The sequence below is a fragment of the Zea mays genome, chromosome 7, assembly GCF_902167145.1.
Source record: "Zea mays cultivar B73 chromosome 7, Zm-B73-REFERENCE-NAM-5.0, whole genome shotgun sequence".
Lineage (NCBI taxonomy): Eukaryota > Viridiplantae > Streptophyta > Magnoliopsida > Poales > Poaceae > Zea > Zea mays.
Window position 1 is genome coordinate 149,349,757 of NC_050102.1, and position 26,759 is coordinate 149,376,515.

The 26,759-nt window shown below is 42.3% G+C and overlaps 2 protein-coding genes across 12 annotated transcripts; one reads left to right on the forward strand and one right to left on the reverse strand.

The window, feature by feature from the left end:
* On the forward strand, positions 1-18,949 carry LOC100191423 (uncharacterized). 8 transcript variants are annotated; one of them, XR_004851179.1, is made up of 17 exons: positions 1-520; positions 1,597-1,730; positions 1,852-2,004; positions 2,089-2,200; positions 2,886-3,222; positions 3,391-3,604; positions 3,735-3,824; positions 4,021-4,276; positions 4,400-4,512; positions 5,437-5,535; positions 5,622-5,669; positions 5,753-5,863; positions 6,002-6,092; positions 6,191-6,297; positions 7,152-7,221; positions 7,591-7,669; positions 7,786-10,301. XR_004851179.1 is itself a non-coding variant. In XM_035960348.1 (15 exons), the coding sequence occupies exons 1-14, from the start codon at positions 265-267 to the stop codon at positions 6,295-6,297; spliced, it is 2,121 nt and encodes a 706-aa protein (XP_035816241.1). In that variant the 5' UTR covers positions 1-264; the 3' UTR covers positions 18,605-18,949. The 8 variants fall into 8 exon arrangements, 6 of the variants coding, with proteins under 6 accessions (XP_035816241.1, XP_035816240.1, XP_020395867.1 ...); XR_004851178.1 differs by lacking the exon at positions 7,591-7,669; XM_035960348.1 differs by lacking the exons at positions 7,152-7,221; positions 7,591-7,669; positions 7,786-10,301 and adding an exon at positions 18,605-18,949.
* LOC100101510 (uncharacterized) lies at positions 14,974-25,913 on the reverse strand. 4 transcript variants are annotated; one of them, XM_008652536.4, is made up of 6 exons: positions 25,492-25,913; positions 23,233-23,370; positions 22,239-22,327; positions 21,407-21,496; positions 19,608-19,921; positions 14,974-16,066 (listed from the first exon to the last, which is right to left on the reverse strand). In XM_008652536.4, exons 4-6 carry the CDS (start codon positions 21,425-21,427, stop codon positions 15,502-15,504), a joined length of 900 nt encoding a protein of 299 aa, XP_008650758.1. In that variant the 5' UTR covers positions 21,428-21,496; positions 22,239-22,327; positions 23,233-23,370; positions 25,492-25,913; the 3' UTR covers positions 14,974-15,501. The 4 variants fall into 4 exon arrangements, with proteins under 4 accessions (XP_008650758.1, XP_023156216.1, XP_035816221.1 ...); XM_023300448.2 differs by lacking the exons at positions 23,233-23,370; positions 25,492-25,913 and adding an exon at positions 22,619-23,180; NM_001320920.1 differs by lacking the exon at positions 23,233-23,370 and having other exon boundaries at positions 15,080-16,066; positions 25,492-25,660.
* Between the last annotated feature and the right edge of the window lie 846 nt (positions 25,914-26,759).

A 26,759-nucleotide genomic window follows, 5' to 3' on the forward strand; every position in this document is an offset into this window, starting at 1 on the left:
CTGCTCTGTTGCGCGTTTCCCTGGCCTCTGCTGCGAACCTGCAGGTGCGGACTTGCGGCTGCGGCGCCCCACTGCAGCACTGCTGTACTGTACTGGCCGCAGCGTTCGCCGTCCTCCGCCACAGAAAATTCACGCACGATTCCGAGCAGCCGCCCTCCGCCACAATTTCGCCATGGGCGCGCCCTAGCCCCGCCCTTCTTATCCCCGCTCTTCCCCGCCTATGGCTGCCGCTGCTACAGCTGACGCCTCCGCGCAGCCCCTCCCATGGCTCTGCTTGCGCTACGGTTCGGGCCGCTTCTCCCTGCCCCGCCCCACCACCGTCGGGTCCTGCGGAACCGATGCCGAGTCCGGATCGTCGCCTCCAATGCCCCCACCCCCGTGAGGGACGGGGGCGCTGCCGCGGTGGTGTGGTTTAAGCATGATCTCCGCATCGACGACCACCCGGGCCTCGCCGCCGCCGTCTCGGAGCCGCGGCGCCCCGTCGTGCCGCTTTACGTCTTCGACCGACGCATCCTCGCCGGTAATGTTGGTTGTGTTGGTGCTAGACGCCCGATCCGGTTGAGTGTTGGGGGTATGGAATTTGGGAATACTGCGCGCGCTGTGATGGGGCTTTGTACCGTCTCTCGTGCATCCAACGTGGTACCAAAGCTGAAGTTGAACACTGAGCATGTATAGTATCCACTGTTAACTCAAAGTATTAATCGAGACTGTCTGCCATCACTGTGGAACTCGCTACTTGCTGATACCGTGAACTTTAGTGGGCATTAAACATGTGCATGTGCTGCTTGCTTTTCATCACAAGCTATTAGATGTTGAAACCATTTCTGCCGTGGACCGCATTGTGCTTGCTGATTGCTGCCTCTTGGGAGAAGTACTGTCACCAAAATCCCGGGCCAGAAGTGCTAAGATCACAAGTTAAGGCTGCATGCAACATCAGCCTATTGTTCTAGATTTCCTGCTACAGTGGGATCGTAACAGTGACTTATAGGACAGTGGACAGTGATTTGCACATTTTTTGTCATTGTGCTGTTGGCTTTCGTTTTGATGGTGGATAGTGCAATTGTCTAAGTTGCAGCATACTACAGACTGCACAGCAAATATGTCCATCTTTTATAGGACATCTTAAACTCACCCGTTTGCTATTTTTTCCCCTATAGTTCTGTTGGCAGAATTAAAAACTCGACCTGCGAGGGGTAAGACAGCCCCCGGGCATTGTATTAAGAAGAAGACCTTCTCACACAGGTCGAGAAAACCCCCGAACCCCTGCCCCACCCGTACACAGCGGCATCGAAGACCATGTGAGAACGACCACGACCGGGACTGAGCTTTAGACCTGTGCTTTGGCGTGGGACAGACGAGGAGTTTTTTTTTTAACCACAACCTGAAATTTGCTCCCACAGGGAGTCGAACCCAGACCTGAGGAGTGCTACTCAGACCACCTAACCAACTCAGCTAGAGGCCCTTTCGCTGTTGGCAGAATTAGGATGGGGGTTGTTAATTGTCAATGAATTGTTGGTCACCAGCCATACTTCCACACTGTTAAAACTAGTAGCATCACTGACACTAAGCATCTATATAATTCCCCCTCACTTGCAGGCTATTCAGATAAAATGCTGGAACTGCTGCTATTTGCTCTGAAAGATCTTAAGATGACGTTGAAATCTCAAGATTCTGATTTGCTCATAGGCCTGGGAAACGCTGAAGATGTTGTGCTGAAGCTTGTGAATGAGGTCACTATGCAAGGTTTATATTGATCATTGAGCTTAAGAGTTTACATGTAAGTTCACATCTGACTATCTAACATAAGTATCTTCTGCTTGCAATGTTGCATGCACTGGTGGAGCGTAACAGGTACAAGCAGGTCTCGTTTTTACAGAAGAAGAAGTTGAATATAGAGTGCGTGATGTTCTTGCCAATGTTGAATCATCTTTATCTAATGGGTCATTCTCATGGGGAAGCCCTCCCAAGATAGTGGCTTGGAGTGCCCCATTGTATGACTATAAGGTAATTTAATTACGACCTCTCTTTTTATCCTTAGTAACTTAAATATGTATGACATGCTGATAGCTGAAGTATTCATTATACTAGAATCTGGGAGCAGTACCGACATCACATGACGATTTTTTAAAGAAAAAATTACCATTGGCCACACCTCTTGCTGCGGCGACCTTGCCTGCTCTAAATTTGGAGTTAGACACAGGTGCATTTTAATTCTATTCTTTCTGGATTGTATGTTATTCAGTCAAATGTACCAGTGGTCACCAAACTTGTTCTAGGCTGTCATCTTGGTCCCCGAACTATTAATTTTCAGTTCCATGTCTATGAGCTTCCTATGCCCCAGTTTGTTTGAGCTTTTGTAGCTTTGGCTTCTCAGAAGCCAGAAGCTGAAACAAGTAGCCTGCTTCTGAGAAGTTTCTTGAGAAGCCACAAGCCTGCAAAACTGACTTTATACTACTATAAAATCAGATAAGCCCAGAAGCAGGTCTGGATGAGCTTTTCTAAGAAACCTGCTTTTGGAAAAGCTCCACCCGCAGAAACTCAAACAGACATGCAAGTGATTCTCCAGATGTCGGGAACCCGTGGTAAATCTTTTGTTGCTGGATGTTACCAAGGCATTTTATATTAACGTGGACGCTAAGTCGCTAACAAGCCGTGAACTGTAGAGAGGCCACAAGGAAGAAGATAATGCGAAGGGATGTCAAATAAGCTGGGTTTGAACCTTGGATGTTAGCAAGTTCAGGGATGTGAAACTGCAAATTAATAGTTCCAGGACTTACATGCATCTCTGGACAAGCTCAAAGATGCTGATGTATTTCACTCTGTTATTTTACCCATTTGTTTGGGCATTTTTATGTTCCCATTTAGCTTAACAATTTCTTATTCAGGTTCTCTACCCACTCTGGAAGAATTAAAATGTTTCCTGAAAGAAATAACACCAGAGGACAATTGGGCTCCTCTCAAGAGAATGCCCGCAAGATCTATCCTTAAAAGGACAATCAGTCAAAGGAAGATCAAAAGTAATGCTACATTAAGCACCATCAATGAAGAAAACATAGATGATGCTGCCACCATGGATTCTGTTGCATCAGGAAAGAGGATTATAAACTCGAAGTTTGCATCAGAGAACTCACTGGAAGTTAGTGGTGGAACAGAAATTACTTTGGATGCTTTGGCTGCTTACCTAAAATATCTTGAAGGCACAGGAAATGCTAGTTGGCAAGAGTATGTGTTACCAACTAATTTTGTCCTTCAATTAAATTCTCGCTAGGGACTTGGTCTTTCATTTTATTCATGTAACAGAGTCGTTATTAATGTATTATATGAATTCACTTGTCATATCTATTAATTCTTAGCGAGTCTTCATATTTAACCCGATTTAACTCTATCCAGGTTGCATGATAAAGTGCGTTTAGCTGAAACCAGATATGGTGCTTCATTCTACATCTTGTTTGGTCCTGCAATTCAACTTGGAGTCATATCTAGGAGGAAAGCTTACACTGAGACTATCCAATATGAAAAAGATCGCAATGCAGGTTTTCTATCACCATTTGGGTACTCAACACCTACAGTAACATCAGCAGTAGATGCTATATGTTCAATGGAGGTATTTTATTTTATTACTTTTCTATCTTGTTCTCAATATCATACCTTTTCTTCCTCTAGTGGGCTCATTTGTTATGCAAACCAAGCATCACTTTCTTTTGCCTCTAACAATCTATATGTTTACATGATAGTGGTATTGGCTCTTGGCATCAAAATCCCAAGTATGCATCGAGGGGAAATATTCTATAAGAATTTGGAGATGGAAGGGTTATCTTGTACAGGTTTTCTTCTTACTTTCTGAACTTAGCATTTAAACTTATCTATAATCACAGCATTATTTGTGCCAGTTAGTGCAAATTCCTTATTTCATTGTTTCAACCATTCATTACTGTATACTTGTGGACATTTGTCTATATATGTAGGCAAGTTTATTTATGCTGCTTACCACAAATTTCTCATTTCAACCCCCTGCTGCAGTACACCTTTCTTGGCAACGAAGGTCCACCTGTTCTTCTTGTGCATGGTTTTGGAGCTTTCCTGGAGCATTTTCGTGACAATATAGACAAGATTGCTGCTACGGGCCACCGAGTTTGGGCAATTACTCTTGTTGGCTTTGGGAAATCAGAGAAACCAAATGTCAACTATTCAGAACTTTTCTGGTCTGAACTACTGAGGGATTTTATTGTTGAAATTGTGAGGGAGCCTGTTCATCTTCTTGGCAACTCTATTGGAGGTACATGAATTATATTTTAAAATTTCTATACAGATGATGGAACTTACATTTTTTGCACATCGCCACATTAATGAAGTTATACACAATCTTGATGAAGTAATTCTCTTCCGCAAATGTTCTCAGGTTATCTCTGTGCTATTGCTGCTGGTTTATGGCCTTCTCTTGCAAAGTCTCTGGTTCTTTTAAACTCAGCTGGTTCAGTTGTTCCAAATTACTCCTTCATCCCACTGAGTGAAGTAAGCAACCAATCTTCTGTATCCTATTTTTAATTATGCTTTCTTATTTAAACCTTTTACTGAAAGCTAGGCATACCACGGTTTTATTACAAAACTAAAAATCAATGGTTTATCATAGTAATTTCCTGAGTAATAGGTTTATGCATGTGTCTGTCTCATACATTTTCTTGGTTCTGTTGACTACAAATGAGATTGATTACTTCATCTCAAAAAACTTGGTGTTTTAGTTTTATCCTAAGTCAAACTATATTGAGTTTGATCAAGTTTATGAAGAAAATTGGTAAACATCAAATAGGCACGCTATGAAAATATGTCCCATAATGAATCTAATGTTATTTATTTCTGAAATAAATATTAATATTTTTTATATAAAGTTATAAACTTGATCAAACTTGACTTAGGACAAAACTGAAACGTCAATTTTTTTGGGACGGAGGTAGCATCTGTGTTGATGCACATCAACCTTACATTGCTGTTGAAACTGTTCTTATATCAATTTGCAGAACTAATAGTTTTATGCATGTGGCTGTTCCGTACATTTCCATGTTCCTGTTGGCTACAAATCATATTGAAAATTTGTGCCCTACAAATTGAATTGTTGGTTAGTAATATTAATTACCCCTGTTGATGTGCTTCTATGGAGTGCATCAACCTTACATAGCTCCGTGGAAATCCTTACTCTGAATATTTTGCTTGATATGGGAATTGCAAGATCATTTGTAACACTGAAGTGTGATATCTAGGTGAGGCTTATATTTTCATAGTCAAGATACATTAATATTGTGCTTTCATTAAAAGAACACTTCTCAGGAATGGGCATTGGAAATAGTAGAAAACGCAAAATCTCCAGCATTGAACTATTGTCTCCAAAATATATTGTTGCTGCAAATTAAATTAAGCGCTAGTAAATCCAAATATCTGCAGGAAAGACGAACATCATGGATTTCCAGGTTGCAGGCACAGCTCCTTTTGCTCTTCTTGAGGTCAAGGGCAGAAGGCATTCTTAAAGAATATTATCCTACAGTATGTATATTAGGAAGCCATTTTTGTATTTTTCTTTCGATTCAATAGTTCCTTCCATCCATATATAACACTTATTACTTGTTTAGAGAACTGAACGGGTGGACAAGCCACTTCTGGACCAGATTGTAAGAGCTGTATCCTTGTATTATCCAGTATATTTGGCATACTTTTAACTGCAACATAGTCTGCAGAAGGTTTCCTTGACAAATAAATTCAGTCATATGATCCTGGTGCTGCAAAAGTCCTTGAGAGTGTATTCAACTTCAATCTTTCAATTCCTCTTAACTTCTTATTTGATTCTTTTGGAGGGAAGATATTAGTTATCCAGGTATGTACGTAATACCATCAACAAGCCTCACTCATCAAATAAAAAGTCATACACTCGCATATCTACTACACTTGCCAAATCTGGTGCTTGCTGATGTGTGGGAGTGTAATCTTGTTTATTTGCTTTATTTGAACAAAGGGTATGAAAGACCCCCTTACAAAATCTGAGGCATTTGTCACCATGCTCCGAGAACATTGCAGCAAGGTTCAAATCAGAGAGTTAAATGCAGGTGCGCTGCTCCTCTTTTCTCTGGACGCCAACCAATCTTAATTTTTTTTTTTACTTTTTTCCTTATAAAGAATTATGTGGCTCATGATATTATAACAGGTCATGCTCCACATGATGAAGTTCCAGATGAAGTAAATACCATACTATGTAAATGGGTGGAGCAGATTGAAGTTAAGCCAGCCCTGGAGAAGACCAAGGCAATATAGGTAACATTTAGAATTATGGACACCCTATCCATTGGTTGATTGTTTAACATGATCTTCAGGAGCACCTTGGTACATTTTCAGTGACCTACCAAAACTTGTGTGATTAAAGCATTGTGAATTGTTAGCCCTATACAAATTGTGATTAAAGTATTGTGAATTGTTAGCTATATACAAAACTTGGTACATTTTCTTTCAGCTGATGTTGAGATGAACATACATGAAACCAAAAGGACTTTTTTTTGGGGGTGGGGGGTGGGCTAGCATTTGAGCATGTTTCTGAGTAAGTTTGCAGAGCCGAGATGCATTCTAAGTTGCACATAACATGCCTGGTTCTGCTTCTTAGGGCTTGTTTAGATAGAGGGACTAGAGCTGATCCCTGTTTTATGGGATGAAAAGATTGGGTCAGATCCCTGCCAATTCAGACAAGCCCTAAATGTTGCTTTTGATTAAAGGCTGAATCTGACCGGAAATAAACCTTGGACCCTCAACGACATATAATCTAAAATCACAATAGTTGCGCTTGTGATCCCATTGTGCAAGTAATGTTTAATCATGCTACTTCTATACTTGCATCCACTGTACTCCACTCCTGCTTGTTTTATTGAGACAGCAGCGTCACACAATTATTTTTTATCTCACGCCAACTGGTGCTTTATCATGTCATTTATGTAATTATGTGCAATCAGCAATTTCATGAGAGAAGCCAATTGTAATCACCTTGTTGAACTATTCTCCAGCAAGGTGAGCTGCTGGAACTTTTAGTGAAGGATTTGAACTGGATGTGTTAGTATTCTTTTGTTATAGTGCAGCCGTGACCCTCTAGAGCTTGATCTGGGTTCTAAGTTTAAACGTAGGATCAGAGCAGACCCGGACGCCTGGTTTCAATATCAGCACATGCCATCATAGGCTCACGACGACGAAGAGGTAAGGCGGTTATTTACGCCGATATTTTTTGAGCTGTCAGTCATCACAGTCCCTAGTGCGGCTGTGTTAATCAGAAGACACTGGATTATATACGTATAGATTATATAATAGAGAGACCAAGTTCGGTGTCGTAGTTTGTCAAATGCTCCCCTTTCTGCTTGCGTATTGTACCCCTTCTTTTCCGTACTGAACAATTCGTGCTCGGTTGTTCAGTATGGAACACACTTGTCGACACTGGAGCAGGGTTTCGTTTCATCATCCTGCGTTTGCATTACATCAGTTGTGCAGTTCCAGTTCCATTTCCACGCCAATCTACTAATCGCTGGTGCTTCCATCCTTTCGCGGTGCCATACTGTCATGAAACTGCAGCTGTCACTTTGGCCACCTTCCCCCAGCAAAAAGAACGCGAGCATTACCTCTAGGGCCAGGCGGACAGCGACCACTCAGAGTGAATATCAATCCCCTCATGAGCATGACCGCCACGCATCACGCATGCTGTCATTGTTTTTTTCGCTTTGCTGACCAAATATTCAGTGCCTTAATTCTTTCTTTTTTCTGTCCCAGAAACAAATCAGCAGTGCTTCCACCAGTCATGAGCCCTGGTGACCATCCGAGAAATCTTTGGGCGCGCATCAGTGAGGCCATAAAACAAAAGCGCTGATTGGGATCGCCCAACCAACGCACCTTATCAGCTTTCCCCCTCTCTCTTGGTTTCACCAAATCTGACGGTGACGCGCCCGGTGCATGGCCTCCGGAAGATGTCAAGTTGCAGGTGACCGTTCCATCCCTCACAAGCTACTGACCTCCTCCCCCTCTTCCCTCTAATGATATCGATAGATAGGCTAGGCTGGGCCCTGCCCTGAGGTCACTTGCACTTCGTCCACGGCCACTGCTTGAATTGCTCGCCCTAGCTACAAGCCTCCACGGAATTGTTTGTGATCCAGCTGCTTTCGCTCGTGTCCAGTCGGTCCGGTCACTCGTGGATGTTACAAGCTGCTGCTCATGGGCCACCAGTTGCTGCACTCTTGCTGTCTGCTTTCAAGCCAAGTGCTCTCTCCAGTCTCCTCCCTTGTGCTGGATTTCTTGGCGAGTTCTTACGCTAGTGCCTAGGCGTAGCGACGTGCGTTGCGCAGGTCGGGCGACAGAATCGGGGCCGGGCTGTGAAACTTCTGGAGCTTTTCCGGTAGGACAGGAGTGTAGGACCTCTTTCGAACAAGCTACGTTTTAGAATTTAAACACAAAATATATGTTCCATCCGTCCTAAAAAACTGGTCTGTAGTTTATAACAAAAATACTATCAACAGGTATGGTTATATATAGGAATATGTGAAAGGTTATTTTGAGGAATTCAATAACTCTTATTTAATATCATTAATATTTATACATTTTTAATAGAAAATGGTCAAAATGAAGATTGTTTGACCTATCATCGGAGTGAGAAGTATACCATTTTTAGGACGGAAAAGTATACACTAAGATTGTCTCTAGCGGTTTCTCTAAAGGGCCCCTTGTCCTATATCTGGAGAAAATTCTTCTCCTCTATACGCTCTAGCAGTGTCTTCTAGATATAGATGATGTTTCTCTATCCTCTCTCTATATAGATTCTCTCTTCTATCTACTTATTTTATAGCAAAACTAAACTATTTATAAGATATTTGAGTGCATGATAAATACATACATACATAAATCTAGAACAAAATATGTTTTTAATATTATTTAACGTAAAGAGGACGGAATATGAAGGACGCTGGGGAGAAATAAGACATGAGGGAATGTTTTTAGAGGAGACTGTAAATGAGATATATAGATGAGGAATATAGATGATATGGTTGGAGATAGTACAAGACTGTAAAATTGCTATGATTTTGACATTGGAACTGTTAATATATTAAACCATTTCTATGTGAAACTCTTAAATTCCAAATAGTCGCTACACGCTTTGTTTGAGTACGCATACCTATGGCTATGTTGGCTTTGCAAAAAGAAACACAGGCAAGTATGCAGGTCGAATATATTAGTACTGTTACACATTGTCATGTCGTGTCTGATTACGGCAACTTATTCTAAGAGAGGTCAAAAGGAGTGTCGCTTGCGAAGTTGGTACACTAGAGACTGATGTTGTTTCATTGTTTGTCCTTTGATGATGGGGTCGAAGAATGATGCAGCCTAGCTTTGTTATCTCTGTCACGGAAGCCAAATTGTTAATGCCCCAAAGCCTAGCATACGCCCGCTGAATGTTCAGCAGATGAAAGTGGCGTTTGGTTAGAAAATTGACTAGAGGTGTACAATTATTGGGTGCATATAGGTCAAGATGCTTGCTATATTCCTCTTGTATCTAAGGACAGTATGTAAGGAAAATGCAATTTTACCACTAGCGCGTCGACGTCAAAATATATATATGTTCGTGAGGTTTAATTTTATCTATATATTCCACTGATTATTAGCAGGTGATTTTTTAATTCAGAGGGAAAAAAGAGACGTACACGCGGAAGCTTTTTACTCTAGTAGTTAGAGTTAGTTGTTAGTACTATTGCAGTGTAGAGTAATTTTTTTAAAATTGATCATAGCGTGGCCATGTACAAGATTTTTTTTGGGTTTACTGTTGTGACGCAGCATGCATGCATGCACGCATTTTTCTTCCATGCAAAGGCTTCCCACAAAACTTCTGTTAGACAGGTCAGTAGGTCATCACTCACTCGATCAGTTTCGGCCAACACGTCGATTTGCTGCATATACACGTATTGGCGCCACACGCGTGGATGGCATTAATTTGAGGTATAAGCTATATAAATATATTTTTGTTCCATTCATCTGTTCCTTGAAAAGGCATCAATCCGATGGGGTGCGTGTTTAACTCGAGCGAGATTCATTTGGTGGCTGCTTAGCATCATGGCTGACAGGTGAAACAGTGGAGCAAGCTAACAATAAAACCTGCGTCAGTTGATGTGTATCTGGTCATCACTGTTTCCGTCAACTGAAATACTACTACGAATGAGTATCTAGCCACTCATTGACAAATGCTGCTAACGTGTACTGGCATGCTCATGAGATCACATCAGCAATGTTCTGGGGTTTGGTCACTTGGAGTCTGCCACTGCAAATACCTTCATTAGTACGTATTGTGCAACCTGCTGCAACTTTGATTAATCCATAACTGTCACACCCGGATTTCGGGGGTCCAAAACCCGGGCGCGAACATAAACACCAGGTGTGCTGGGACCAAGTCTCACACATATGATGCATAGTGGCACAGGATCGAATGTCACATCTTTACTATATAACAGGAGTTCTGTACAAAAATAATTAAATAATTACATCATATGAGGAAACGATCCAGCAACCCAAAGTTGACTGGGAGACGACGGCCTAGATCTCTCACGAACACATCACAGCATCCTCCAAGCGCCTCATCCTGTGGTACCTGTTCTTGATCTGTGGGGGGGTGTGAGACAGCAAGAGTGAGCTCACATACGTTCATCGCTCAACAAGTTGTGGGGAATAATGTGCATGAACTCGCCAAAGGTGGGAGCTCATGTGAAGTGTAAGGCTTACCAAAGAGGATGGTTAGAGCTGAGCATTGCTTTTAAAGTTGGTCAAAATTTTATTAGCAATTACTAAGTATAAGTAAATACCAACCCAATTAAGTAGTAGAACAAAAGTAACAACAACATCACCTGCGATGCAATGCATATGACAAATTGAATTTAAGTTCCATAATTTAATCATCAGAGAGTCCTGAGCTGCTCATGACCGTGAGCTCGGCTAGTATACCAGTTTTACACTCTGCAGAGGTGGTACCCTTTACCCACAAGTCATGTTACCCATCTGCCAAGGGATCGCGACTTCCCATACACCTCTACCGAGGAGGCGAGGCAGGGTAACACTACGAGGCCTTTACAAAGTTCCACTAGCTTCAGAAAACCCGCTACAGTTTATAGGAAGCTCCAATGCAGGAATCCCTTGCAGGACCGCCATCGCAGCAAAATCCTCCCGAGGGCCTCCCTACACTGACCACTCCCCTACTGCCCTTGCCCCTTTCGGGTAAGGTAGTCCTCCACTAGCTTTCCTAATTAGTCAGCCAAGGGCGTCCCATTAAACCCTTGTGGTGGCACGTGGTTCTCAAGTTAAGCTCTATGTTCCAATTAACATTTAATGATCTTGTCATGAACATAAATAGAATAACAACATAATTGGAACATAGATGTAATGAAATATTAACCCAAAACCATATAAAGCAGTAGCAGAACTACCCAAGTGATCCGGGGGTAAACAAGGTATTCAGGATGAACAAACTAGGGTGACCTATTGGGTCCCATCAAAATTAACCTATGCAGATCATTATGATTAATCCGAACATGAGTAGGTAAAAGAAGTGATCAAGGGCACAACTTGCCTGAGACTTGAGATTCCAGGTACCAGGATGATCTTCAGATGACTCGTGACCTCACTGCTAGTCGTAGCAATACAAACAAATATAGTATAGGCAAAATTAACATTGCACCAAACATGTGAATAAAATACACAAAAAATCTACACATTAAAATAAGGACCTAGGAACTGGAATCATTAAATTTGGAGTTATAGGTTTCAAGTTATGAATTTTCTAAGATTTAATGTGCTTGAAATAGGGTTAAATGATAAATAAATTTTCTAACAGAATTCATGTCAAAACAGTGACTCTAAGTGTTAGAGAATAATATTACAAAATTTTAGAAACTGGAATGGATTAATTTGGACTAAAAATGGAATTTCTATGGGTTTTACAAGTTCTAGGGTTTATTTTTCATATTACAAATTCGATTTCTAAATCATTTAATCGATTTAAGCCAGTACTGGACTGGGCGCACTATTGTTAGAGAGTGCAGGGGGTTCGGCGCAAAAGATCCTAAGGCACAGAGTCCCGCAGACAGGACTGTGGGTTATTTTCTCAGAAGCCTAGGGTCTCTTTTGCATAATCGCACATCCGAAAGGGTATCCTGTGATTTGAGCCGTTGGATGCCATTCTGAGGGCCACGATTAGATCCACTTAAGTCCGAACCGGTATGCTCTATCAATCGTTGGATCAAAAACCGTTGGCCCAGATTTTAATGTACTGCGATCAGTTTAATACGTGCGATCTCGATCCTACGGTCAGGGTTTAACGAATCACCGATCTAATCCGGGCCGAGGGATCAGAGATCCACGGCTCAGATCTATCATACGCAGTAACACTCCCACGACCGCATTCCGGCCGCCAGATGCGGATCGAACGGCGCCGAGCCTATTACGCGAATCGGTATGCACATGATCTAATCACAGCCGTTGCTGGTCATCCAACGGCGCACAACCGACGCCCCAACAGCGCCCACACGCACGGCGGCGCCGCCCCCTGCTCCACGCCCAGCCGAACTCCGGCGAGGTCGCCAATCGGTGCTCCCCGCGCGCTAAGCACTAAATCGACTCGAGATATACCATGCGGAAGGTAAGATGGACACGAGGGACGGATTTCTTACCGAGGGGTTTGAGCACATGAGCGCAGCCACGGCGAGGTGCGGTCCACGGTGGTGTTGTTCCTCCGGTGAGGAATTTGTCGCGCTCCCCAAGGTCCGCCCTCCAATTGAGGTTGCGGACGGCCACGCTAGACGATGGCGACCCAGCCTAGGCCAACCCCGAGGACAGAGTCCCAGCGACGACGAGCTTCACTTGCGGCGGAACTACGCAGCCCTCTCCGATGTCCAGTGAGCAATTGCCGAGGCACAGGTCACCGCGCCAATTTATACCCCGAAGTAGTGCGCGGAATTCGGTATCCGTTGCGCAAGAGACGGGCTCGGTCCCTGCGCGGAATTCGCGGCGTCAGGTGCGCGCCCGCCCGGTTCGATGGAGACGATGAACAGGGTAGCGGATTGTGTCGAGCGCGAGCTACTGGAAAGTGGGCCCAAGCCGTCAGTGAGGGGGGAGAACGAACGGTGCGCGCGTTGGGTAAGCGCGAGACATAGTGGAAGCGCGAGTTGGGCCGGCGGGGAAGGAAATCGGCCCAACTAGGTGGTTTCTCTTTTCTTTTTCATTTCTATTTTTTTTTATTTTCTGTTTTCTTTTATCCTTAATTCATTTGAATTCAAATTTTTGAATTTAACTCAGGTGCTAATTCCAATTCGTGTTAACCATGCAATTTGGTCATACTCACAGATGGTGAAGTTATTATAATATTTTTTTTGTATTGAATAATATTCCTTTCTCTCCTCTATTTTCATGGTTTTATTTTCAAGTTAGAGTTTGAATTCTATGGATCCATTGATATGCTATTAATGACACGTTTATTTTATTAAACACAAGTGCACAATCAAGTAAGAACTCAGCATGATGCAAGATTTATTTAGGTGTCTTTGGTTATTTATTCCTTTTCGATGGTATTCATTTACATATGATAGTAAATGGATATAACTCACACATATAGATAAAGAAAATATTCTCTTATCACATGATTTACAAATTTGGGTATTACAATAACCGAGGTGAAGTTTATGCACGGCTGCGTACGTATATACACAAATATAATGGTCTAGCCTATAGACCGTAGAGAGAGGTCCATCTCATTGTCATGCATGACTTCATAGGTCTCCTCTCTCCCATCTCTTCGGCTCTTTTTTACGCACCCAGTAAGGCCTTGTTCGTTTATGTCGGATTGTACCCGGAATCGTTTCAGCTAGTCAAAGTTTATATAAATTAGAGAAGTGAATTGTTCCGACCCACCAATTCGGCACAAACGAACAAGGCCTAAAAGTCTATCGATCTCATCTCCGAGGCTTTTTACATTTCACGTCGTCAGAGCAAATCTTTTTCGCTTTTCGTTCCTTGCCAATTCAGTTTCTTCCCTTTTCGTACGTTCACCCACCTTTCTTGTTTTTTTTCCGCCGTCCTTCAGATTATCATAGGATTTTTTAGTAAAAAAACACGTCCTCATCAACTAGCGCCATGTATACAAGCAACTTTAATTATCTCATCACAAACCCAACAGCAGCGTTGAACTTAATAACGAACCTCAACAACTGTACAGAAAAATAAATCACATGTGCCTTGGAATCTTTGATCACTAATATTCTACCAAGGTGTATGTAACTAAACAATATATGCACCCACATGTATAAACTAAATGCACGCTGCCGACTGCCACATTATTTTGTATACTACACCCTATAGTTTTGTCATAACCAAAAATGTTTTAAGTGTGACTAAGTTTATATAAAAGATTATCAACATTAATGATAATAATTAGGTCGAATATTATAAACAATATACTTTATGATGAATCTCATGATACTTATTCGGTAACGCAAATATAGGTATCTTTTATAAGTTTAATCAAATGTAAGATAGTTTGACTTAGAATAAAACTAGAATGGTATATTTTTTGGACGGGTGAAAGTACTGGCTGGTTCTAGTGCACGACCTCCCTCTCGCCCCTGTTGCTCCAGTGCACCAACTGCAGCAGGCTATAGTCTCAGCCTATAGCTACATCAGCCTATAGCCACATCGCTCGGGGCTACCCTCCCGCTTCACTCTCACCCAGCTCCTACAGTCCCGCCCAAAGTGCCCATCTCGCCCGCCACTAAAGGTTGCATTAACACTAGCCTAGATATGTTTGGTTTGAAAAATCACTCTATAAAAGATGAGATAATGCATCATAAGTCCAAAACTCAAATTTGGTGGAATGACTCAATTACTCATGTTAGTACTAACCATGATTAATGAGGTGATGATGGATAACTTATTCCATTCTACAAACCAGATAACTTATTCCTCAAACCAAATACCCTATAAATGCATCAACGTCATCCACAACGTAACTAAAAGAACGTCACCCACAACGTACAAAGAGGCGATTTCAACTGCTCTTCTTTATGCACACATTTTTGCTGACTAATTAGTGACTCGTGCAATTTGCGAACAAAATGGCCTAACAAGGTACAATTTAGCAATATATACGCAACCATGTATACAACAGCAAGAACTTCTACAACCTCTCTTTGTGATTGTGAAGAAACACATCTTTCTTCGAGATCTTCAAGAACCAGTTTTATCTCTTTGAGATTGATTGGCCTGTGCTCCTCCCCTTCTCAATTGCATCCCAGCCGTTAGTTGGTTCGAGATACAGGAGTGCGTGCAAGGACTCTTCATGATCTTCCTGCGATGTGGTCATCCACCTTTGACAACCTCGATACCAATGCTTTTATTACTTACGTATCTACGTTCACTGGCAGCAAAGCAACACAAGCAGATGAGATGACATCTTCGGCTAGCTAGCTAGAACTTTGCTCCGTTTGAGCTGTTGTTGTTGACCATGTAGCCATCGACCAAGCTCGAGTCCCCCAATCCAAAATCTTGGTAGTCGAGCAGCCAGTCGGTCGCGCCATCCCACGGCAACAACTCCGGACCGGCGGCAATGCTGCTGAACTCGTCCACGTCGACACTGCCAGTGAAGTTCAGCCACGCCTCGTCGCCGGTGGCAGGCTCCTCTTCCAAAAGCCACTTCACCAGCGGGTCTTGGTCATGGCCGCCGCCACCACTGCTGCTGCTTCCGCCGGTGCTCACGGTGTTCGTGCTCGATTCCGTCGGGCTGCAACCATCGGCCGGCACGTCCCTTATCACGGCGTCGTCGTTCTGCGGGCTCTGCTCCTTGGTCGCCTCGTCAGACTTGGTTGACTGAGAGGTTGTAGCCGGGCCGCTGCTGGTTGTCTTCCGGTCGAGGGGTTCGTGCGTGACTGGATCGATGCCCATCTTGATCAGCTTCTTCTTAATGTGCGTGTTCCAGTGGTTCTTGATCTCGTTGTCAGTCCTGCCCGGTAGCTTGGCAGCAATCTTCGACCATCTGCAGGAGAACATGCATATAGGAAAGAATAGTAAGTATGAAATTAATAACATGACTAATCGTCTAGTCGCCAAGACATGGGGAGTACATGCCCGAGTAATAATGAGAGAATCAATAGATCGAGCATGCGAAATTGTATGTGCATGTTCAAACTAATTAAAGATCATCTAGATATTGGCGCTTCCTTTTTTGAAAACAGTTTTAGAAAAACAGCGATACCCAATATATTTGCCGATCGTTTTCACAAGCAACAAAGCATTACTCAGCCATGTCAGCCATATTCAAAGTTGAGACTGACCCCCTTGATTTTCTACCTAATGTTACCTACCTCTGTACTACAATATAGATTTTTAAGTTGTTCTAAGTCAAATATCCAAAACAAGTTGATAGTTATGATACCAAATGAGTATCTTTAGATATATTATAAAAAATACCTTCATAATTTATACTTTTAAAGTTGTAGGTGTTAATGATTTCTCTGCAGACTTGGTCAAACTTAGAGTAGTTGAACTTAGCACAAATTCAGATTCGTTATATTTCAATGACACGTGTATGCATGTATTACACTGCTGTGGAATCTACAGTGACGGGCCATACACAGATTCTTCTTATTTATTTATTTTCTTGACAGAAAACTGGTTCTCTGGCTTCAAGTGCAATGTGAAAGGTCATGATCGATCTTTCAACTTCACCGGTTTCTTTAAGCTATCTGACTGTGTGAGGAAGCAGCCTTTATATATAGGGTGACAAAACAACAAAGTGGTTGGTAGAGATTGACATTTACAAGAAAGAAAATTCTAGTTCCTTCCATTTTCCAACGAGGCAAGTGGAACCAAGTGGGATGCTCTGCGATTTCCGAATCCATTGTGTAGGGTTTCTTAGCCACACAAATCAAGATAGCGGCCAGTGCTCTAGGTTACACATCAAGAAAGTGATATACTAAATCTATAATGGTCACTGGTGAATTTATATGGCTATGGCAGAGTCATACCTCCAGAAACAAGTTGAAAAGTTCACAACCTATATATATGTGCCGGCCATGTGGACCTGGCTACAGAGCTGCATTTTTTGGATTAATTTACTAATTTCATAGTAAAACACTGGAAAAACTAATATTTAAAAGCATCACTTAATTGCATATAACTCTTAGGTCCCGTTTGTTTCCTTTCATTTTAAGGAATTGGAATCTTATTAATGGAATAAGCTATTTTTTTAGAATGTGACATTCCACCACTTTCCAAAGTTATCATATTAGCCTATCTCAAATTCATGGGGTGAGAGATGGAAATTGATTCTATAGATTTATTTTTCCGATGCACAACTTATAGCATACTCTTATACTTGCTTCGATATAACATAAATGTAGTATATAACTATCTCTCTCATATGATTTAGGATAATATTCAAATATATTTCATATATAAATATATAAACTTAATTAGTTTTGTTTAAATTATAATTATTAAAATGAAATTCAATTCCAACCAAACAAACGGGACATTAAGGATTTGTTTGGATACTATAGTATTCACCTCAATCCACATGTATTGGGATAGATTGAGGTGCAAATTAGTTTAACTTACACTCAATTCACCTCAATACATGTGGATCAGAGTGAATATTAGAGTATCCAAATAAGACCTAATGGAATTTTGTGTAAACGTGAGAAAGGCCAGTCCAATAAACTGTACTATCAAATTAAATGTAAAGACATGCGAAGCTTTTCCTCTATTAGTAACAATAAATTCAGGTTGGGAATCTGACAAATATCATCTAATTACCGTGTTAATTGGCTGAACCACTAAAGTTTTTCTTTCATTTACATTAATTTGACAGACTTTTGACATAATTTTAAAAAACTTATTGAAAAACTATGAAATCGTTGAAATGGTGTACCCTTACAAAGCGTATCAACTATGTCCAGGAACTTATGACAAATAAATTAAAATAATATCTTTAAAGTGAAGTATACACCGTCACAAACTGAAAATCTAGAGCTACCATTTCCATAATTCTAATGCGCATATATGTTCCAACTGTTATAAGACTCAAGTTATTTTAAGAAAAATATCTAGCCTAGAACAACCTACTTTATATGGGCAGTATTCTAGATTTTGAACATGAAGATTTCTCTGCATTATTGCATTAACGTGCTACCTTCATGCACCACCCATCCATTTATGCATCTACAACTTTTCCAAGATCTATCTACATCTCAGTTGGTATATGATAGTGATTGAGGACATCGATTACCTGTTGCCAAAGGTAAGAAACCTACATACTTCATGCATGACCATACCAAGGACCACAAAGAAACATACTCATACTTCCTAGTCTCTATAAGAAGCTAAGGCCATGCGATGTCTTATGTTTCCTCGTATGATGGCAATAGGCCACCCGCATATCATGCTTCTAAGTAGAGCTGCTGCTTCTTTTTCAAGATATAAAATCATGCAAACTTTTAGAGCACCATATATATAGAATTTCTAGACTAGGAGCTGATAAAACTATTTGTTTGTTCACGTACACTATGAACAGAGATTCAGAGGTTTGTCTGCAAGCTAGGCGCAGCACACTTAAAGCGAGTATGATGGATGGTTATAGATGGTTCACCTAATTGCGGGCTTGCATCCGAAGCTAGGAAGCATCCAAAGTTGAAAAACATAGCTTGATTTTTCATGCCTACTTATTGTAACTATGCATGTTTTGTGTCGTCAAAGAGCAGGCAGACGATTTTAGTCTTGTGATCTTGTCTGGTTGTGTTTTCACGCTTTGACAATGATACCTCGTGCGTGCGTGCATGCATATGGGATCTACTCCTCTGAATTTGGTTACTTGGTGACAGATACATTTGGGAATTTTCTTTTCCTATTATGGTTTTACCAATCAGTGGACAATATAGTTCTCTTGGTTACCGTGTGTTGACAGGCAACTAACGCGCACGTTCAAGAGTCCACCAGGGCTTCGGTTATTTCTTCGCAATGATAAGGCGGGACATGCGTACGATGCTGGTCATTGGTCAATACGCGCGACAATCGATCTAGTTTAATTGTTTACTTTGTTTGGGTGCGTAGGACGGCAACATCTGCTAGCTGTACGTATGCCTTATGTGTGCTCACGATGCTGGTCATTGGTCAACACTACAATCCATCTAATTTACATGTGGTACGTGATGGGGTTAAAAAATAAAGCTGCCTTTTACCTACGTACGTATGCCATACGTACGATCCTGTCATGCGCATGTAATACTTGCTAAGCTTATATTATGCTCACGTAAGCTGTCAGTTCGTTGTCAAGTTATTTGGAGTGGTTTAATTGCGACCAAACTCAAAAACAATACAAGGGCCACGTGTATATATTATGTGGAATGAAGTGAAGTACTACCTAGACAGATATATTGTACGTACCTAGCTTGATTGTCACATACATGTAATAATAATTAATATAATACGGTGCATATGTGTCCGAGTTCTGCAGCTTAGACGAATGTATGTATGCATGCATATGGCGCGTGGACGGACGCACATAGACGATCACGTACCTGTTGCCGAGCTTGGCGTGGAGGTCGATGACGACCTGCTCCTCGGCGTCCGTGAGGAGCCCGCGCTTGAGGTCCGGGCGGAGGTAGTTGGTCCAGCGCAGGCGGCAGCTCTTGCCGCAGCGCAGCAGGCCGGCGAGCTTGGGCACCGCGCGCCAGCAGCAATGGCCGTTGGTGAGGATGAAGTTGATGAGCTTGCGGTCCTCCTCCGCCGTCCACGGCCCCCGCTTCACCCCCAGCTTGTCGCAGCACGGCTGCCGACCCATCCCGGCCGCGGGTCGTAGAGCCGCCGCCGCCGATCGAGCACGCGTAGTATACTACGGCAAGAGACGGATCAAGCGAGCAGCAGCAGAGGCAAAGCTCGAGGCCCTGTTCAAATGGGTCGAGGGCGAGGGATGCCGGCTACGGGCTACCAGCCTCTCACGGTTGCGGCTATCAGGTCTCAGGTGGCACTTGGCAGGCGGCAGACCGCAGGCGGGCTAAACTAAACCAAGCCTCGCCAAGGAAAAGGGCTGCCGCTGGCTGGAGTGACAAGCGCCTGGCAACTGCTGCGTGGAGTGAGCCTGCGTGCGTGCGTGCGTGCCGGGGGCGCTTTTATACTGTTTCCTCGGAGCCTTTTCCTTTTATCCCCCGCGATGGCGACGGAGCACACAGCGGCCCCCAAGGGAAAGAGGGAGCTGGGGGGCAGACCGGGGCCATGAAAGGTTAGTACTTGCTCGGTCTCTCTCTACCTCCTACCTGCCCTTGCACTGGACAGGGTAATACTAACAAACAAACCTAGCCCATGGATGATAACTTAGCCTTTAGATCAAGCATTAAAAGACGCTACCAACGTTTTCCAAGCACGTCATGAATTGTTCTGCGACTTTTAAATCCAACCTTATATTAGCTTGCTTGCTTGTGTTGTGTTGTCCACATGGAGAATCCTTGCACACGACTAACCCCAGCTATAGGGCCTGCTATGCACGAACGAACTCCCAAACTGAAGCTGCATTCTGAACTAAGGCTCAGATTTGAACCTCTACGCTCTACGTGCGAGTTGCGAGTTGCGACTGCTATATATGTATGACCTGTATGGATTCTACGTGACCAAACGCTTTCACCTTTTGCTAGCTTGCCCTGCTCTTCAGGGTAACTGAAGCTGCGACACAAAAGTTTGCGTAGCATCAGGTAGGCGCCCCACCATGCACGATCAAAAGCTACAGTTTGGTGTGCCACAAGGCTTTGGCACTCCCGTTTCCCACGGGGGACGGGGACGAGGGGGGCTTACCTCTCAGTTGCGTCCTTACGCAAGGATTCCATCAACCATTCCGTCAGCCAGCCGCAAAACCACCTCGCGCAGGACACACGGCACGAGTCCCCGTCCCAGGCACACCAAACTGCAGCCACGCGCCGCGACTGCACGCTCGTGCAGGTGCGCACACGCCTGCAGCCGGCCCCAGACGCCACCATGCCTTTGCGCACAAGGTGCTCAACCCAGTCCCGGGCCCCCTCTCGCTTCCCATAGGCAGATAGGCTGCACGCACCCATTCGTCCACAGTAAAAAGAGATCGGACGACGAGAGTCGGCAGTGACTCCGTCAGTGCATGGCGGGGCTCACCGGCTCACTCACCTTCGATCGCCTGCCGACCACAGCCCACAGGTGCACTTACCTAGCTCTGGCCCGATCCACGTCGGCACGGGCAGCCTGCCGCCTGGTTCCTTCCTCCCTAGGCGCAACTTTATTTGCCCGATCGACGGGACGGCTGATGAGGGAAGGAAGGAAGAAACATGAGTTAGACAGGGTCTCATGTCAGCCATACCGTCGGTCGCCTTCCTCCCATCTGTAGTTACTAATTGACTTGCTGTAACCGGCAAGCCAACCACCCAAGCTTGGACACCCGTTGTTGTTCCTGCGTCAAGTCAATATGTCCAGAATCAACATAGGATTGGGCGGAACGATCAGATATGGGAGACAACTGTAGGCAACTGTTCTTAGTTTTCACTGTCAGCTACGTTCCATTGACGCATGAACGAGATGATGATGATGACTCACAGCACCAGAGGAAAGTAATTAACAGAGCCGCAGCTAGTACCGCCTAGTTACAAATGTGCAGGGACCCAGCTTGGTGTTATGTATACTTATGCTCAATGAGGAACTAATAATTAAGCAGTGAGACTCCTTGTATAGCTGTATCAAGAGTCTAGAACCACCGTTATTGTATCCAGAGGCGAAGTTACGTTGATGGTAGGGGGTGCAAATGCACCCCAAAAATGCAAAATCTATAGATTTAGTAAAATTTTACCATATACACCACTATACAAAATTCTTATGCACCTACAAGACAAATGCATCCTCTCAAATTTGCTCAAACTTCGCCAGTGATTGTATCAATGTTCAATGTATAGAAACAGCGAAGCGGTTACAACCCGCTCCTGGATAGACTAATGGACTTTTAGGATTTTGTTCGTGTCATGTCAACTAGACCTGGAAGTGGTGTGCTGTGGCTAAAATAGCGCTAGCTAGGTCGGCAATTCTACTTTGTGACTATGTTGTACTAGCTTCTTTTTTTGATCATCAGTACTAGCTTCTATATATTTATATATAAGCTGGAAGCTGCTAGGAAACATAAAACAACACATCAGCCAGGTTACCTTCCTCATACTTGATTGTTACTGATTGAAATCCTGTAATCCTTGAGCCAACCACATACCAGAGGCCAGCTAGCCAGGCTTCTGCTTACCTGCCAAGAAGATGGCGAAAGGTTCAGGACAAAGTAGTAGATGGAAGATTGTATTGAACGATATAGGTACTTTTTTTCAGACAAACTATTCCACCAAGGGCATCAGCCTAAGGTAAGGTCTGTGATGAATTCAACAGACTGTTCATTGTAATGCAACTCACGATTTGTTAGCATACAAGGTGCAGCATGCAGGTTCATGAACTTCAAAAGCATTTATCAACAATTTCCCACTGAATGAAACTCCTACTCGATGACTCGACATAGATTTTAGGAAGGTGGGGGGAAACTAACTGATGACCAGAAACAGTCAGCAACAGTGTAGATGTCTGCAGATATATGACTCATTCTTCTAGGTTCTAACAAGGGGACGAATTAACCGTGCTCTGTAACAATAGGAAAAAATGTCAATCAGTGTTATGTGCTTTGGATAATTTACATGAGAAGGCACTCAAGACATCATTGGCATGAAACGTGCTGATCTATTGATGTGATTCAAGTTCTGGACAAATCTGCAGTTATATCTTGGTGAATCAAATAAGCTAGAAATCTTGAGTAAGCTGCATGAAAAATGCAATACGGTACACTGGATGCAGAGCAGATTTAATTGGTCGTATGAGCACGATATCCTTGTTAGTGGTTCTGCCCATCCTTACCAACATTATCTAATGCAGTAAGAGATGTATTTGAAGTGCAGACAGATGTATCAATACATACAGTATGAGCCAAAGCATAACAAGGTTTATGTTGCTTATTCATTTATATATGTCTATTTACCAGAGGAATTCTTAAAAAATCATGACATCCTTTTATAATTTATGGCCATTTGCCATCTGCACGAAATGGAGTAATCATCCTCAAGATCATTGCTGAAGATATATAATAGGGCCAGGATGGATGTTGAAAACCTGCATTCCCATCTATGAAAAGGCTTGCTTGCTATTTGCATAGAGTGCCATTTCAAATATTTTTGGTTGACACTTCATAGACTAATCATCGCACCAGAACATAAAATAGTCGTATTTTGCCATTTGTTAGGCTTGGTCCTGCAAGCAGTATGGATGGTGTCATCCATTCCATCATACTAGTTCATTCCTGAAAATGTATATTGCTTGTTTTTTACATAAAGTAAAATTGGACATGCTTAAAAACATTGGTGTCAAACAGAGAGGTCCTTAAATGGTAAGTATAGCTATACCATCTTTAAATGGTAAGTTAAGCAAACTGCGAGCCACAAAGTGAGGTGCCCTTTTAAATATCTTATATCATAGGTACAACATCAAAATGCAAACTAGCAAACGTCCATGGTTATACATGAAAAACACTTTTCAAAAACTAAATGAAAAGCATAACTTAATTTTTTAGTACTGGTGGCACTAAAAGTGAGATTATTCTGGGTGGTAGGTCAATTCCATCCTGTCTGACTTGTACTACAAGATTCAAAGACCAAGACAAGAAATGTATGTTTACTGTTTGATTCCCTGCAGCCCCACATCTATGTCGATTGGATATAATAATGCCAATAAGCAACCAATAATGTTATCTTATTTCATTGCTCACACAAGAACTGTACTAGATCACATGTGTCGGCACGTAACCAATGCTGCAAGATACTCCCTCTATTGCAAAATGTAGATCATTTTAGTTTGTCCTGATTATGAAAAATGCACCAATATCTACGATATAAAATTGGTTTCATTAAACCCACCATGGAATATGTACTGGCAATGCATTTATTTGGTATTGAAGATGTTAATGTATTTTTCTATAAACTTGGTCAAAGCTAGAGAAGTTTGACTTAGGACAAAATTGAATTGGCCTACATTTTAGAATGCTAGGAGCGCTACCTAAGCACAAACTCATATAAGCTACTGACTAGAAAGTTCTGGGAACCTCATATGTAAATGGTATTGTGGAGCTCAAAAATGATAGGAAACATCTCATAATGCCAATCACTATCTATCGTTCCCGCTCTTACCGACAAGCGCAACAAGAATACAAAGCTATGCAACGACTTTTTCTAAAGTTTCAAGTTAACATCAAACCTAATGGTTCCAGCCCATTCTGTGGAGATGACTACCTTTTGAAAACCCCACCACATTAGAAATTTTGGGCGAATGTAATTGTCTGGTTTTTCCATCATCAAATTCTATCAACTAAATTCAATGAAGAACAGCCTGGATTACCAACCTTCCAGCTAGAAACCGTGTAGTTCAATGCGATTAGATAAGGAGACTATGAGAACAAGTAAACCAATATTGGATTCCCTTTCACTAGCTTATTTGCATCTTCCTTAGCAAGGCACACCCAAACTTAATCACAGTACTTGACTAGATTGACAGAAAATATTGATTAGTAAAACATTATTTGCCAGACAGATAGGAATAGATTCCATTAGAATAGCTCAATGATTCAATATAGCTTGCTCAATTAAATTTCATGATGAATCTATAGTAACAGCAACATAACTCAAGTTGCTGTGTGCCTCTCACATTTTCATTGGCTTTATTCTGGAAATCGACATGTGTGGCACGACATAGATCCCAAAGAATGTGAGATTGCCGGAGGATCAGGATACCTCAACTCAGTGTCAACACAGCACAAGCTAGATTTTGTAAGGGAAAACAGGAGAACTGCTGGGAGTATATGACAAGAATAATCGAATGTCTTGTTGAATCGATGCTAGAAAGTAGAAATTGAGACAAGGTATCCATGTCGTATCGTAAGACAGCTATGCGTCAGCAAAATTGCAGTGAAGGGGAAGTTGCAGGAGATGACTAGCAAGACATTGACATATAGCCTGAGAGGACAACAGGACAGGATGATTCGTGCTAAGGAGCGAAACCGAGAGCACGCCGTAAGTGGGTCAGGATGACCAGGTGAGGGCCTCACAGCCGAGCATTCCCTGGCCACGAGCAGCCGTCACGCGGCCCGCGGCTGCCCCCTGGGCGACACAGAGACGGACGCAACAACAAACTGAAAGCCCACCACATTTCGATGGCAAACGCGGATTGGGGACAGTACAGTATAGATTCTATCGGATTTGGCGTTTTGGTCCACTTGTGTTTCGGATTGAAAACCCCAAGCGAAGAGCATCGTCTTTTCAGTTTCTGGGGTTGCCAGGGAGAAGGGGGCTGCAAAGGTAGGGGAAAGGCTTTTGCGGGTACCTGCCGCTGGCGCTTTGCTTCCGGGAACCCTCCACTGTCGATGGACTGCGGTGGGAGTGGGGAGGAGAGTGGGGGACAGCGGCGTACATTCCCTCCCTCGCCGTCGTCGCTTGGTCGCGACCGCGACCCACACGAGACGACGCTGCCGGCGACGCGTTGGCGCGATTCTGATATAAACAGAGTCGCTCGATGTGTTCTCGTATCGAGTGCTACTTTCTCCGTCTTGCTACATCAGCTCCGGAAGGTGATACCGATGAAAGAATGAACAGAATTACCACTACGGTTGTGTTTGGTTTGAGCCCATCCTTGGTTTAAGTTCATTTAAATTGAAATGATGTATGATAAGTTTATTCCTTAAATTTGATAGGAGGATTCTATTTCTTATATTAGTATTAATAATTAACTATAAGAAACGAGATGTTAATGGGTCAATTCATCTCATTACACAAATCGGATAAAATTAGTGAGTAGTAAAAAGATGATAGACTAGTCCATTTTTTAAACCAAACACCTCATGCTTTTTCTTCGCTTGGGTCCTACTTTCAGAAAGAAGTTCCGTTGTCATTGAAAAATAAAGTATTTGTACAATTTTGAAGGTATTTAGTTTTTAGGCACTAATATGTAGTCTATTTATTAAATTTTATTTGTCTTTAAATATCAAATACAGAAACTGAAACTATATTTTAATTTTCCATATTTTGTAATTTAAAAACTAAAATTGAATAAAACGAAAAAATAAAATTAGTTAATATAAAATCAAACACCCTCTTATTCTTTTATGTTAGTTGAGAATGATCAATGTCTTCCTAATGTTTAAGGTTTATAAGCTAGAATGAGAAAGAAGCCGAGAAGTATCCCACGGTTTCCATCTAAGCGCTAGTTCAGGAACCCGTCTTCCCAATAGATTTATATTTCTGTAAAAAAAATATTTATTTTCTTTAAAAATTAAAAAATTTCTTAGTAAATGGAATTATCAAACTAATCCTAATGTTGTTAAAAATGCTGGTATGAAAATATCACCATTACTATTATTTCAGCCTGGTTGCATAGAAGTCATAATTTTTCGGATAGATATCACAAGCTGCGATGGTTGGCTGCATGCGAGTGTACAACTATCTGTGTGATGTCGCTGCCATATTTGCTGAAATCCCCATCATACACTTTCGATCTAAATCGATATGAAACTTTATATATTTTTAAACACAACAATTAATTGTTTTTTAGTTATAAACACTTCTCTCCACAACACCACTCTATTCACTTAGCTT